Here is a 14131-nt window from a genome sequence, read left to right as displayed (position 1 = left end):
CACATTACTCTTTCTATCAAAAATTTGAGTAGAACTTTGTACTCTATGATTAGCAATAGAATGGGACCTAGAAAAATTGGTATTGGCAGAAGATGGAGCATTCGCATTAGAATTCTCCAGATGGGCCACTGTTAATTATGTTTAGGCCATTTTCCTATGTGGTTGGTTGCATAGTCCTCTTTATTTCTATTAAATATAACTCATTTTTATTTATAATATCAGTTTCCAATTTATTTAATCTACTAAATCTATCCAATTTTGGAAATTTTTACAGACAATAAGGCAAAAGTTTCCCAATCAAGTTTTGAATCTTGTGTAAATATTCTATAGCTAAGGATTATCTTTTCACAAGTAGTCGATCAATCATGCAGTGGTCGATGTACATTTTTCCATTAACACCTCCCACGCCTCTGTGAAAAAAAGGCTGCACTAACCCGAACAAAGATAAAGTTTTACCTTTTAGAGATAGGAATATTATACACTGCTCAAAAAAATAAAGGGAACACTAAGATCAGAAATCCTAGTTCTGAATGAATGAACTAATCGTATGAAATACTTTTGTTTTTACATAGTTGAATGTGCTGACAACAAAATCACACAAAAATTATCAATGGAAATCAAATTTATCAACCCATGGAGGTCTGGATATGGAGTCACACTCAAAATCAAAGTGAAAAACCACCCTACAGGCTGATCCAACTTTGATGTAATGTCCTTAAAACAAGTCAAAATGAGTCTCAGTAGTGTGTGTGGCCTCCACGTGCCCGTATTACCTCCCTATAATGCCTGGGCATGCTCCTGATGAGGTGGCGGATGGTCTCCTGAGGGATTTCCTCCCAGACTTGGACTAAAGCATCCGCCAACTACTGGACAGTCTGTGGTGCAATGTGGCATTGGTGGATGGAGCGAGACATGATGTCCCAGATGTGCTCAATTGGATTCAGGTCTGGGGAATGGGCGGGCCAGTCAATAGCATCAATGCCTTCCTCTTGCAGGAACTGCTGACACTCCAGCCATATGAGGTCTAGCATTGTTTTGCATTAGGAGGAACCCAGGACCAACCTCACCAGCATATGGTCTCACAAGGGGTCTGAGGATCTCATCTCGGTACCTAATGGCAGTCAGGCTACCTCTGTCAAGCACATGGAGGTCTGTGTGGCCCCCCAAAGAAATGCTACACCACACCATTACTGACCCACCGCCAAACCAGTCATGCTGGAGGATGTTGCAGGCAGCAGAACATTCTCCACGGCGTTGCCAGACTCTGTAATGTCTGTCACATGTGCTCAGTGTGAGCCTCCTTTCATCTTTGAAGAGCACAGGGCGCCAGTGACAAATTTGCCAATCTTGGTGTTCTCTGGCAAATGCCAAACGTACTGCATGGTGTTGGGCTGTAAGCACAACCTCCACCTGTGGACATTGGCCCTCATACCACCTTCATGGAGTCTGTTTCTGACCGTTTGAGTGGACACATGCACAGGTCAATTTGCATGGCTCTGGCAGTGCTCCTCCTTGCACAAAGGCGGAGGTAACGGTCCTGCTGCTGGGTTGTTGTCTCCTACAGCCTCCTCCACGTCTCCTGATGTACTGGCCTGTCTCCTGGTAGCGCCTTCATTCTCTGGACACTGCGCTGACAGACACAGCAAACCTTCTTGCCACAGCTCGCATTGATGTGCCATCCTGCATGAGCATGGAGGATGAAGAATGGAGGCGCAACCTGAGCCACTTGTGTGGGTTGTCACCACCTGCAGAACCACTACTTTATTGGGGGTGTCTTGCTAATTGCCTATAATTTCCACCTGTTGTCTGTTCCAGGTGCACAACAGCATGTGAAACTGATTGTCAATCAGTGTTGCTTCCTGAGTGGGCAGTGTGATTTCACAGAAGTGTGATTGACTTGGAGTTACATTCTGTTGTTTAAGTGTTCCCTTTATGTTTTTTGAGCAGTGTAGAAAGTTATCCTCTCGGCATGGACAGGAATAGAAGTAGGAACAGTGACTTGGTTGTAGACAGATTTGTTCCTAGATTGAAGACGTGCAGCATTCCAACAATTTTAGGATTGGGAGGAAGGGATTGATAGTATGTGGGAGTACCTGAGTTGAAGAGAAGTGGCTTAGGTATAGATATGCTAGGAATAGCAGGGACTTGAACTCTCAGCAAGTACAGAGCTAAGAGATGTTTATATGGCTCTGACCTTAGCTTCACTAATTGGGTCTAACAGGCTTAGGTTTTTTCTCTGCCTCATGATGATGAGCCCTTTAACAGGCAGCGCCACAGGGCAATGCCAGTAGAGGCCGCCCATGCTAGTGTCCCTGTCCCTCATACTAATTTCCCTGTCCCCAATACTAGTGCTCCTGCCCCCCATACCTGTGTCCCTATCCCCTGTACAATTTTCCTTCTCCTTCATACTAAAAATCTGAACAATTATGAGCCACAGTTTCCTGGGTTTGTGGGAAACTTAGGAATCCATTGAACTCACAAGCTTTACTGTAATAGACTTTTTAAAGTTTTTTTTTTCAGTGAGGACTTTGTCAATTTGATGATGGACAAATCTGTATGCTCAACAATATTTGACCCAGAACCCTGGATTTCTTTTTGGCTAGGCCCGAGAAATGGATACCCGCTGTTCCAATGATCTGTCAAACACCTGTGGGATGTAAATGCTCACTACACCCCTTATAACATTTCTTTAGGGGTGTAGTTTCTAAAATGGGGTAACTTGGAGTTTGTTTTTGGCACCATGCAGCCTTTGTAGACATGACATAGCTTCCAACATCCATTCCAGCCATATCCACTCTCCAAGAGCCCAATGTTGCTCCTTCCCTTTTGAGCACTACCATGCACCCGCACAGCATTTTACATCCACGTATAAGGTATTTTCATACTGGGTTACAAACTTTGTGGGGCAATTTCTGATTTATCCCTTCGTGAAATAAAAAAAATTGGGGTTACACTAGTGTAAAAAATATATATTTTTTTAATTTTGACCACCCACTGTTCCAAAATTCTGTCAAACACAAATGGGGTGTAAATGCTCACAGCACTCCTTGTTACATTCATTAAAGGGCGTAGTTTCCAAAATGAATTCACATGTTGGGGGTTTCCACTGTCTTGGTACCATAGGGGGCATTGTAAAGGCAACATGGCCCCTAAAAACTTTTCAAGACAAATGCTGCTTCTTTCCTTTTGGCGTTTGCCATGTGCCCGCACAGCACTTTACGTCCACACAGGGGTGTTTCCATACTCTGGAAATTATGTATTAATGAAAAATGAAGGGTTACACCAGTATTTTAGTGTAAAAATATACATTTTTCATTTTCAGAGCCTAATGTTCCAAAAATCTATCAAACACCTGTGGGGTGTAAATGCTTACTGCAATCATGATTTGAGGGCTTGAGAAAGCACATTTGGTGTGAAATGTCGCCCCGGCATCTGTCCTATTCTCCTGCCTTTTACCATCCTGCCGCCCTGCTCCTCCTCCCCTTTCTGTATTCTTCTACATGAATAAAGTCTGAAGAAATGTTTTGCTACTGGTGAGTGCTTTCATCTATACTTCTATTATGTTTATCATTTCTAAGCTGTGTCTACCTGCATGAGATTGCACCACCTGAACACATCTATAGGGCTTGGAGCTCATAGTTGGTATTGAGGGAAATCTATTCAGGAGTAACCTGTGCTGAAGTGTTTTTTTGTCTTGCTATGTGACTTATAAGGCACTGATTTATGCTAGCTGAAATAGTAGGTTCAACTTTCCTAATGGAAGAAGTTCCCCCGGGTGTAATTAATAGAATGTAAGTGCATTACGGATTATCATGTAATTGGGACCCTATGGATGCCTTATCTATGTACAGTTCTAGTACTAAGCAGCTACCCCCATCATGAATAGCAGTCATCTGAGAATCTGATTATTAGTATTTTGCACCTGTGCAAACTTCCCCATATTGCATTGTGGCTTATCTACATCATGGTAGGAATAGTTTTTTCACGTGCCCTCCTACTAGTAACTCGTGACTATGGCCCCTTTTCTGTGATATAAGTATTTCTGTCTTGTAAATAAATATATAAAGTACAATTCAATGAACATTGGACCCATTTGTTAAATTGTTCTTACCTGTTTTGCTTGTTCTGTGCTGGACTCAGGATTGAAGGGAAGTACGTGAGACACATTGATGTTGCACAGTGCAGTTGCAAAAAGGAAAACTACTTGAATAACAAGTTGCATTGTAGATCGAAAAGTGGCTGAAAACAATAACAGAGGATTTTCAATTTCAAGGCAGTATTCTATGGTTAGCAGTTGTATTATTTTTCAACAAAAGTTTACCTGTAAAGTTAAACTTTGTAATTCTCAGCAGTTCTCTTGTCTGTCTCTTATCTCTAGATGTTGTCTCCCAAAACTGAGTGTATGCATCAACCAATCATATTTACAGAATTTCACAGGCTGGGACGGCACGATAAATAGTTAAACATTCTCTCAAATTCCTGTAAACGCAGTAACTTCCGAAAAGTTCCTCCATCCCCCCCCCCCCAGCTACAAATTATAAGTCTGGCTATGTCCTAATTCTTTCAGTTTCATCTTCTGGTTTAAAGGGGTATTCCAGGCCAAAACATTTTTTATATATCAACTGGCTCCGGAAAGTTAAACAGATTTGTAAATCACTTCTATTAAAAAATCTTAATCCTTCCAATAGTTATTAGCTTCTGATGTTGAGTTGCTGTTTTCTGTTTAACTGCTTTCTGATGATTCACGTCCCAGGAGCTGTGCAGCACCTATGGGGATATTTTCCCATCATGCACAGCTCCCGGGACGTGACATCATTAGAGATGAGCGAATCGAACTTGACGAACCCGAATTCGTTATGAATTTCATGAAAAATTCGATTTGCAACGAATACGAATATCGCCGCGATTCTATTGCACGAATCGCTTCATTAAACTCCATTTTACAGCATTCCAGGCTATTGTAGAGCTAAGATGGCGGATCCACATGTGAGTACATGGGGCAGGGGATTATGGGAGGGCGGGAAACAGCGGCGGGAATTAAGGTAGGCGGGCTGACCCAGAACCACATGTGAGATGCAGCCTATCAGTGTTCACTGACCCCTGTGATGTCACAGCCCCTATATAATCGGCGGCCATCTTGCCTCACTTCATTTCATCTATGCACTCAGATGGAGAGGACGGGACTGTGTGTGTGTGAACAGCTCATACCACAGCTTTACACTGCAACTGCTAGTCACATCAGCATTAGGGAAAGGCAGGAGTGCAGAGTGCTTTGCTGTTACTCTGAGAAGGATCATTGATTGCTAAACCTCCTATTCACATTATTGAGCATTGCAGCAGAGAGGGGCAGATAGCTGTTAGCTGCCTCGTACAGATTTCAAAGCTGCCTGAACTTTCTGAAGCATCTTATCTCCTCATTTTTCAGCTCTATTGAGTTTTTTTTTTCTCCACAAATCTTCTGCTGCTCAGAATTGTGTGACAGAGTGCAATTTAGGGTTTAACCCCTAAAGGACTCAGGGTTTTTCCGTCTTTACACTTTCGTTTTTTCCTCCTTACCTTTTAAAAATCATAACCCTTTCAATTTTCCACCTAAAATTCCACCTAAAAATCCATATTATGGCTTATTTTTTGCGTCGCCAATTCTAAAATGCACGGCGAAACGGAAAAAAAAATCATTGTGCGAAAAAATCGCCATTTTGTAAATTTTGGGGGCTTCCGTTTCTACGCAGTGCATATTTCGGTAAAAATTACACCTTATCATTATTCTGTAGGTCCATACAGTTAAAATGATACCCTACTTATATAGGTTTGATTTTGTCGCACTTCTGGAAAAAATCATAACTACATGCAGGAAAATGTATACGTTTAAAAATGTCATCTTCTGACCCCTATAACTTTTTTATTTTTCCATGTACAGGGCAGTATGAGGACTCATTTTTTGCGCCGTGATCTGAAGTTTTTATCGATATGATTTTTGTTTTGATCGGACTTTTTGATCACTTTTTATTCATTTTTTTAATGGTATAAAAAGTGACCAAAATACGCTTTTTTGGACTTTGGAATTTTTTTTTTCGCGTACGCCATTGACCGTGCGGTTTAATTAATGATATATTTTTATAGTTCGTACATTTACGCACGCGGCGATACCACATATGTTTATTTATTTATTTTTTTACACGGTTTTATTTTTTTTATGGGAAAAGGGGGGTGATTCAAACTTTTATTAGGGAAGGGGTTAAATGACCTTTATTAACCCTTTTTTTTTACATTTTTTTTGCAGTGTTATAGGTCCCATAGGGAAGCGACATGCATTGCTGTATTGGGACCCTGTAAACTACAACTCCCAGCATGCCCAGACAGCCCTTGGCGTCTGGGCATGCTGGGAGTTGCAGTTTTGCAACTTCTGGAGGTCCACAGTTTTTGGACCATATATTCTGGGCATACTGGGAGCTGTAGTTTTGCAACATCTGGAAGGGCACAGATTGGGAACCACTGTATTAGTGGTCTGCAAACTGTAGTCCTCCAGATGTTGCAAAACTACAACTCCAAGCATGCTGGGAGTTGTAGTTCGGCAACATCTGGCTCTAAAGATGTTGCTGAACTACTACTCCCAGCATGCCTGAGAATGTTTGGGAGTTGTGGTTTTGCAACAGCTGGATGCACACTGGTTGGGAAACATTGTTTCCTAACTCAGTGTTTCCCAACCTGTGTGCCTCCTGCTGTTGCAAAACTATAACTACCAGCATGCACTGAGACTGCATGCTGGGAGTTGTAGTTTTGCAACAGCTGGAGGCCCCCCCCCCCCCCTGTGAATGTACAGGGTACATTCACATGGGCGGGGGCTTACAGTGAGTATCGGGCTGCAAGTTTGCAATGCAGCAAATTTTGCGCAGCAGCTCAAACTCGCAGCGGGAAACTCGCTGTAATCCCCCGCCCGTGTGACTGTACCCTAAAAACACTACACTACACTAACACAAAATAAAATAAAAAGTAAAAAACACTACATATACACATCCCCCTACACAGCCCCCCTCCCTCCCCAATAAAAATGAAAAACATCTGGTACGCCACTCTTTCCAAAATGGAGCCTCCAGCTGTTGCAAAACAACAACTCCGAGTATTGCCGGACAGCCGTTGACTGTCCAGGCATGCTGGGAGTTTTGCAACAGCTGGAGGCACCCTGTTTGGGAATCACTGGCGTAGAATACCCCTATGTCCACCCCTATGCAAATCCCTAATTCAGGCCTCACATGGCCCTCTCAATTCGGAGCCCTGTCGTATTTCAAGGCAACAGTTTAGGGTCACATATGGGGTATCGCCGTACTCGGGAGAAATTGACTAACAAATCTTGGGGGTCTTTTTCTCCTTTCACCCCTTATAAAAAGGTAAACTTTTTACACTAACATGCTGGTGTTGCCCTATACTTTTCATTTTGACAAGAGGTAAAGGGGGAAAAAAGCCCCCCAAAATTTGTAACGCAATTTCTCCCGAGTACGGAGATACCCCATATGTGGGCGTAAAGTCCTCTGGGGGCGCACAACAAGGCCCAGAAGGGAGAGTGCGCCATGTACATTTGAGGTGATTTGCACAGGGGTGGCTGATTGTTACAGCGGTTTTGACAAACGCAAAAAAAACAAAACCCCATATGTGACCCCATTTCGGAAACTACACCCCTCACGGAATGTAATGAGGGGTGCAGTGAGAATTTACACCCCACAGGTGTCTGACAGATCTTTGGAACAGTGGGCTGTGCAAATTAAAAATGTTGTACAGCCCACTGTTCCAAAGATATGACAGACACCAGTGGGGGGTAAATGCTCACTTTACGCCTTGTTACATTCCTCAAGGGGTCTAGTTTCCAAAATGGTATGCCATGTGGGGGTTATTTTGCTGTCCTGGCACCATATGGGCTTCCTAAATGCGACATGCCCCCCAAGCAAAATTTGCTCTCAAAATGCCAAATATGACTCCGTCTCTTCTGAGCATTGTAGTTCGCCCGTAGTGCACTTCAGGTCAACTTATGGGGTACCTCCATACTCAGAAGAGATGTGGTTACAAATTTTGGGGGGTATTTTCTGCTATTAACCCTTGCAAAAATATGAAATTTGGGGGGGAAACACACCTTTTAGTGATTTTTTTTTTTTTTTTTACGTATGCAAAAGTCTTGAAACCCCTGTGGGGTATTAAGGCTCACTTTATTTCTTGTTACATTCCACAAGGGGTCTAGTTTCCAAAATGGTATGCCATGTGTTTTTTTTTTTGCTGTCCTGGCACTATAGGGGCTTCCTAAATGCGACATGCCCCCGAGCAAAATTTGCTCTCAAAAAGCCAAATATGACTCCTTCTCTTCTGAGCATTGTAGTTCGCCCGTAGTGCACTTCAGGTCAACTTATGGGGTACATTCATACTCAGAAGAGATGGGGTTACAATGTTTGGGGGGTATTTTCTGCTATTAACCCTTGCAAAAATGTGAAATTTGGGGGGAAACACACATTTTAGTGAAATTTTATTTTTATTTTTTTACATATGCAAAAGTCGTGAAACCCCTGTGGGGTATTAAGGCTCACTTTATTCCTTGTTACGTACCTCAAGGGGTCTAGTTTCCAAAATGGTATGCCATGTGGGGGATTTTTGCTGTTCTGGCACCATAGGGGCTTCCTAAATGCAACATGCCCCCCAAAAACCATTTCAAAAAAACGTACTCTCCAAAATCCCCTTGTCGCTCCTTCGCTTCTGAGCCCTCTACTGCGCCCCCCGAACACTTTACATAGACGTATGAGGCATGTCCTTACTCGAGAGAAATTGGGCTACAAATTGAAGTATAAATTTTCTCCTTTTTCCCCTTGTAAAAATTCAAAAATTGGGTCTACAAGAACATGCGAGTGTAAAAAATGGAGATTGTGAATTTTCTCCTTCACTTTGCTGTTATTCCTGTTAAACACCTAAAGGGTTAAAACGCTGACTGAATGTCATTTTGAATACTTTGGGGGGTGCAGTTTTTATAATGGGGTCATTTGTGGGGTATTTCTAATATGAAGACCCTTCAAATCCACTTCAAACCTGAACTGGTCCCTGAAAAATTGTGAGTTTGGAAATTTTGTGAAAAATTGGAAAATTGCTGCTGAACTTTGAAGCCCTCTGGTGTCTTCCAAAAGTAAAAACACGTAAATTTTATGATGCAAACATAAAGTAGACATATTGTATATGTGAATCAAATTTTTTTATTTGGAATATCCATTTTCCTTACAAGCAGAGAGCTTCAAAGTTAGAAAAATGCAAAATTTTCAAATTTTTCATCAAATTTTGGGATTTTTCACCAAGAAAGGATGCAAGATACCACCAAATTTTACCACTATGTTAAAGTAGAATATGTCCCGAATAAACAATCTCGGAATCAGAATGGTAACTAAAAGCATTCCAGAGTTATTAGTGTTTAAAGTGACAGTGGTCAGATGTGCAAAAAATGGCTGGGTCCTGAGGTGTAAAATGGCTGGGTCCTTAAGGGGTTAAAGTATTTTTTTTTTTCCTGAGTAAAAATACGCTTAACAGTGGCCTTATCATTGCAAAGTGCCTAAATACAAGCAAATAGCGTACCATATACTACCTTTTTTTCTGTCTCTGTGCTAAATTAAGTGTTATACCACACGTTATACACCTGCCGGTGTATTAAAGAAAATTTTATTTTTTCCTGAGTACAAATACGCTTTACAGTGGCCTTATCATTGCAAAGGGCCTACATACAAGCAAATAGCGTACTATTTAGTACCTGTATTTCTGTTTTATACCACACATTATACACCTGCCGGTGTATTAAAGAAAAAAAAGGTTTTCTTGCATAAAAATACGCTTTTTCAGTGGCCTTATCATTGCAAAGGGCCTAAATTCAAGCAAATAGTGTACCATATACCACTTTTTTTCTGTCTCTGTGCTAAATTAAGTGTTATACCACACGTTATACACCTGCCTGTGTATTAAAGAAAAAAAAAAGTTTTTCCTGCGTACAAATACGCTTAACAGTGCACTCATCATTGCAAAGGGCATACATACAACCAAGTAGTGTACTATTTAGTACCTGTATTTCTGTCTTGGCGCTAAATTCAGTGCTATTCCACACATTAGTATACACTGGCTGGTGTATACAACTAAAAAAATTTTTTTTCTGCGTATAAATACACTTAACAGTGCGCTCATCAGTGCAAAGGGCATACATACAACAAAGGAGTGTACTATTTAGTAACTGTTATTCTGTCTAGGGCCTATATACTTTGAAAGGACAGCCGTAAGTAATCGCCTGCTGCTGTTCTATACTCTCATAAACGCACTAAGTATGTCAGGCAGGGAAGTGCCAGGACGTGCACAGAGAAGGGGCAGAGGCCTACATACCTCAGGCAGAGTTGGCAGCAGACTTGGGGCGAGTGGCCGCAGGAGTCTCAGCAATAGGCCTGAGCTCCCGTTAACACCCAGCGGTCGTGTCGTCGACCCATCTGTCCTCGTCAATTGGTTTGCACCCTCATCCCCATCATCACAAGCGACATCTGACAACCCCAGTCAAGAGTCGGTGGGTTCCTCAGACACAACCCTCAGTTGGCATGGCCCGGGAGCAGTCCTTTAATCCCATTGCCTTTGTCCTATGCTGTTCCCTCTCCCAAAGAAGTATCTCATGCTTTGGGTTCAGCTCCACTATTTAGCGAGGACGATGAAATAGAGGACAGTCAGCATCTAATGGGCAGCCAAGAATGTGAGTAGACATGCGTCCCTTGCTCCGCAAGGCGGCCAAGTAGTGATGCGGAGAGTGACGTGGGTGGCGGTGTTTCAATTGCTCAGGGTCCTGAGGCAGACACTGTTGTGGAACATGAGGAGGACATCAGTGACGTGCACACATCTTTTGATGATGATGAAGCTGATCGCAATTGGGAGCCGGGTGCAGAAGCCGGAGCTTCATCATCATCAGGAGAAGAGATTTGCTCTTTGTCTATGAGGCAGCAAGGCGGTAGCACGGTTGGCAATCAGCGTGGTGGTGGCAGTAGTGGAAATTCAGGAGCCAAATGTGCCAGGGGGAGACCACCTGCTTCGCGGCAAGCTACCATTCAGGGAGGCAGTGGAACAGGTTCCTGGAGACGGCGCCAATAGCAGTGAAATAGTGCGAACTACGGGTGGGAAAATCAGCTACTCTGCGGTGTGATTGTTCTTCATAAAGAATCCGGAGGACCTTAGCGTAGTCACATGCAAAATCTGTGGGCAGAAAGTGAAGCATGGCCAGGGTCCCAATCTCGGCACCACGGCCCTGCGTCAACACATGATTCGCCACCATAAAGCGACCTGGAATAACCGTGGAATAAGGTAGTGGTCCAGCCTGCCGCATCACCCAGTGGCCATCTGCTCCCTCCGTCATCCAGCCAAGGCTCCACCACCTCAGCCGAAGGGAGCATTGTGTCAAACCATCCTTCTTGCACTCCTGATTCCTCCGCTCGTAGTCAGCCATTCCGCCAACAATCGATCGGCGAAGCCATGTCCAAGAGACAACAGTATGCGCCCACTCATCCAACGGCGCAGAAGTTGAATGTGCTCCTGTCCAAGTTGCTGGTGTTGCAGTCCCTCCCTTTCCAACTGGTGGACTCTGCAGCTTTCAGGGAATTGATGGCTTGTGCGAGCCGAGGTGGAGAGTCCCAAGCCGTCATTTCTTTGCGAAGAAGGCAGTACCAGCCCTGCATAAGTTTGTACAAGAGAAGGTGAGCCAGTCGAGCCTGTCGGTGTGTTCAAAAGTGCACAGCAGCACTGATGTGTGGAGCTGTATCTACAGGCAGGGACAATACATGTCTTTTATAGCCCACTGGGTAAATGTTGTTCCTGCACAGCCACAGCAGCAACTTGGACATGTCACACCGCTTCCTCCTCCATGCTCTCGCTCCCAGGCAGTTGGTCCTTTTACAGTGTGCGCCTCCTCCTCCCCCGTGTCCTCCACTGCACATCCAAATCTCGGTGGCCCTTCATCGTACCACGTGTGTAGGGCACAGCGGTGTCAAGCCGTCCTTCACATGGTTTGCCTTGGCGAACGGAGTCACACAGGGGAGGAACTGCTGAAGTTCATTAGGGAAGAAATTCGAGTATATGGCTTACTCCATGAAATCTGGAAATGGGAACCATGGTGACCGACAATGGGAAGAACATTGTGGCCGTGCTGCGACAAGGAAGTGGGAACCATTCGCCCTGCATGGCACATGTGTTGAATCTGGTTGTCAAGAAGTTCATCAAGTCTTCACCCCATTTGCAAGACGTCCTGACAATGGCAAGGAAACTGTGCATGCACTTAAGCCACTCGTACACCGCCAAGCACACTTTGCTTGAGCTGCAGCATCAGAACGGTATCCCACAACATAGTCTCATTTGTGACGTTGCCACACGTTGGAATTCCAGCCTCCAAATGTTAAACAGACTATACGAACAAAGAAAAGCCATCACAGATTTTTTGATGATACAAGCAGATAGGAGTACTCCCCTGTGTAACTTCAATGTGAACGAGTGGCAGCTCATACGAGACACCTGCCGTTTGCTGAGGCCCTTTGAGGAAGCCACATTTTTTGTTAGTCGTTCGAATTACGCCATGAACAACGTAATTCAACTCCTACATTTACTCCAAAAAATGATTGAAAACATGGCTGGTCACAGCAATGGAGATGTTGCGCCTACATCAGAAAGCTACATGAGTCCTGTGGGGGATGAACTGGAGGAGGATGATGAGGGGCAGAGCGGAGCACAGTTTACAGTGGATGAGATGGCCGGCGTTTACGGTCATTGGCCAGAGGAGCTGGAGGGTTATTACGAGGGAGGAGAGACAGAGGACCCAGACACACCGTGGCAGTATGCAGTGGAGATGGAAGCAGGTAGTCCCAGTGAGTCACTGTCACAAATGGCATGCTGAGTTGCTTGCGTAGTGACCCCCGATTGTCAAAATTCGTCAGCGCGATGACTTCTGGATCTCCACCTTATTAGACCCTCGCTACCGGCCCAGAATGGGGGCCTTTTTACACCCACTGAGAGGGAGGACAAACTGACCTACTTCAGGGAGCTTCTACGTAGTCGGTTGGCCGATGCCTATCGGCCACATGGTCCATCCACTCGCAGGTCTGACTCAGGGGGCCCTCTGCGCTCACCTTCTACTGCCACGGGTGCTGGGGAGGGGAGGGGTGGCAGGAGCAGTACCGGCTCAATCAGCAGCAGCCTGAGTCTACATTCGATGATGAGTAGCTTCCTTCAGCCGCATAGTGAAGCTACTCATCAGCAGCAGGTGGACATGGAGCAGGACCTGAACCAGCAGGTGATGGCTTACCTCGACATGACCCTGCCAACAACTGTTGAAGATCCACTGGACTTATGGGCAGCCAAACTCGATTTATGGCCGTAACTAGCGGAGTTTGCACTGGACAAGCTTTCCTGCCCGGCCATTAGTGTGCCATCAGAGCGGGTGTTTAGTGCGGCCGAGGTCAATAGTCACCCCAAGGCGAACTCGTCTGTCCACTAAAAATGTGGAGAGACTGACGTTTGTCAAGATGAATCAGGGATGGATCAGCCTGGATTTCCAGCCACCAATGACAGATGGGTCTGAGTAGATTGGCCATGCTCCTACAACAAAATTTTCTCTATTGTGGTTGGTTATGAAACCCTCTGGGGCAGACCTGGGGATTGTACGGCCCGCTTGACACATACGGCTCATTGATTGGCTCTGACCGGCCCACGCTGATTGGGGGACAACTATGCTGCCTGATCTGGGGGACATCAATGCTGCCTAATCTGGGGGACAAGTATGCTCCTAATCTGGGGGACATCTATGCTGCCTAATCTGGGTGACATCTATGCTGCCTACTCTGGGGGACAACTGTGCTCCTTGTTACGCCGAGCGCTCCGGGTCCCCGCTCCTCCCCGGAGCGCTCACAGCGTTCTCCTGTTCGCAGCGCCCCGGTCACACCCGCTGACCGGGTGCGCTACAATAATGTCTCTAGCATCACGACCCGCTTACCAGACTCGCTCCCCTTCTGTGCTGCCCCCTAGGGCGCGCGCGTGCCGGGTCTTTGCGATTTAAAGGGCCGGTGCACCACTGATTGCCGCATGGGTTTTAATTAGTGTCTTCACCTGT

At 44.8% G+C, this 14131-nt stretch overlaps 1 protein-coding gene across 1 annotated transcript in view; it reads right to left on the bottom strand.

Moving 5' to 3' along the window:
• SERPING1 (serpin family G member 1) overlaps nt 1-4457 on the bottom strand; it is a 138764-nt gene extending 134307 nt beyond the window's left edge. The window contains exons 1-2 of the mRNA XM_056531176.1: nt 4322-4457; nt 4112-4239 (exon numbers count right to left, since the gene is read on the bottom strand). Of these exons, the coding sequence (XP_056387151.1) occupies nt 4112-4222 (111 nt within the window). The 5' untranslated portion in view covers nt 4223-4239; nt 4322-4457. The remainder of the gene's footprint in view (nt 1-4111; nt 4240-4321) is intronic.
• Nucleotides 4458-14131: the final 9674 nt, after the last annotated feature.

Source organism: Hyla sarda, chromosome 7 (genome assembly GCF_029499605.1).
Source record: "Hyla sarda isolate aHylSar1 chromosome 7, aHylSar1.hap1, whole genome shotgun sequence".
In the NCBI taxonomy this organism is placed as follows: Eukaryota; Metazoa; Chordata; class Amphibia; order Anura; family Hylidae; genus Hyla; species Hyla sarda.
The sequence above is the reverse complement of the archived record's forward strand: the minus strand, read 5'-3'. Positions and strand labels throughout refer to the sequence as shown.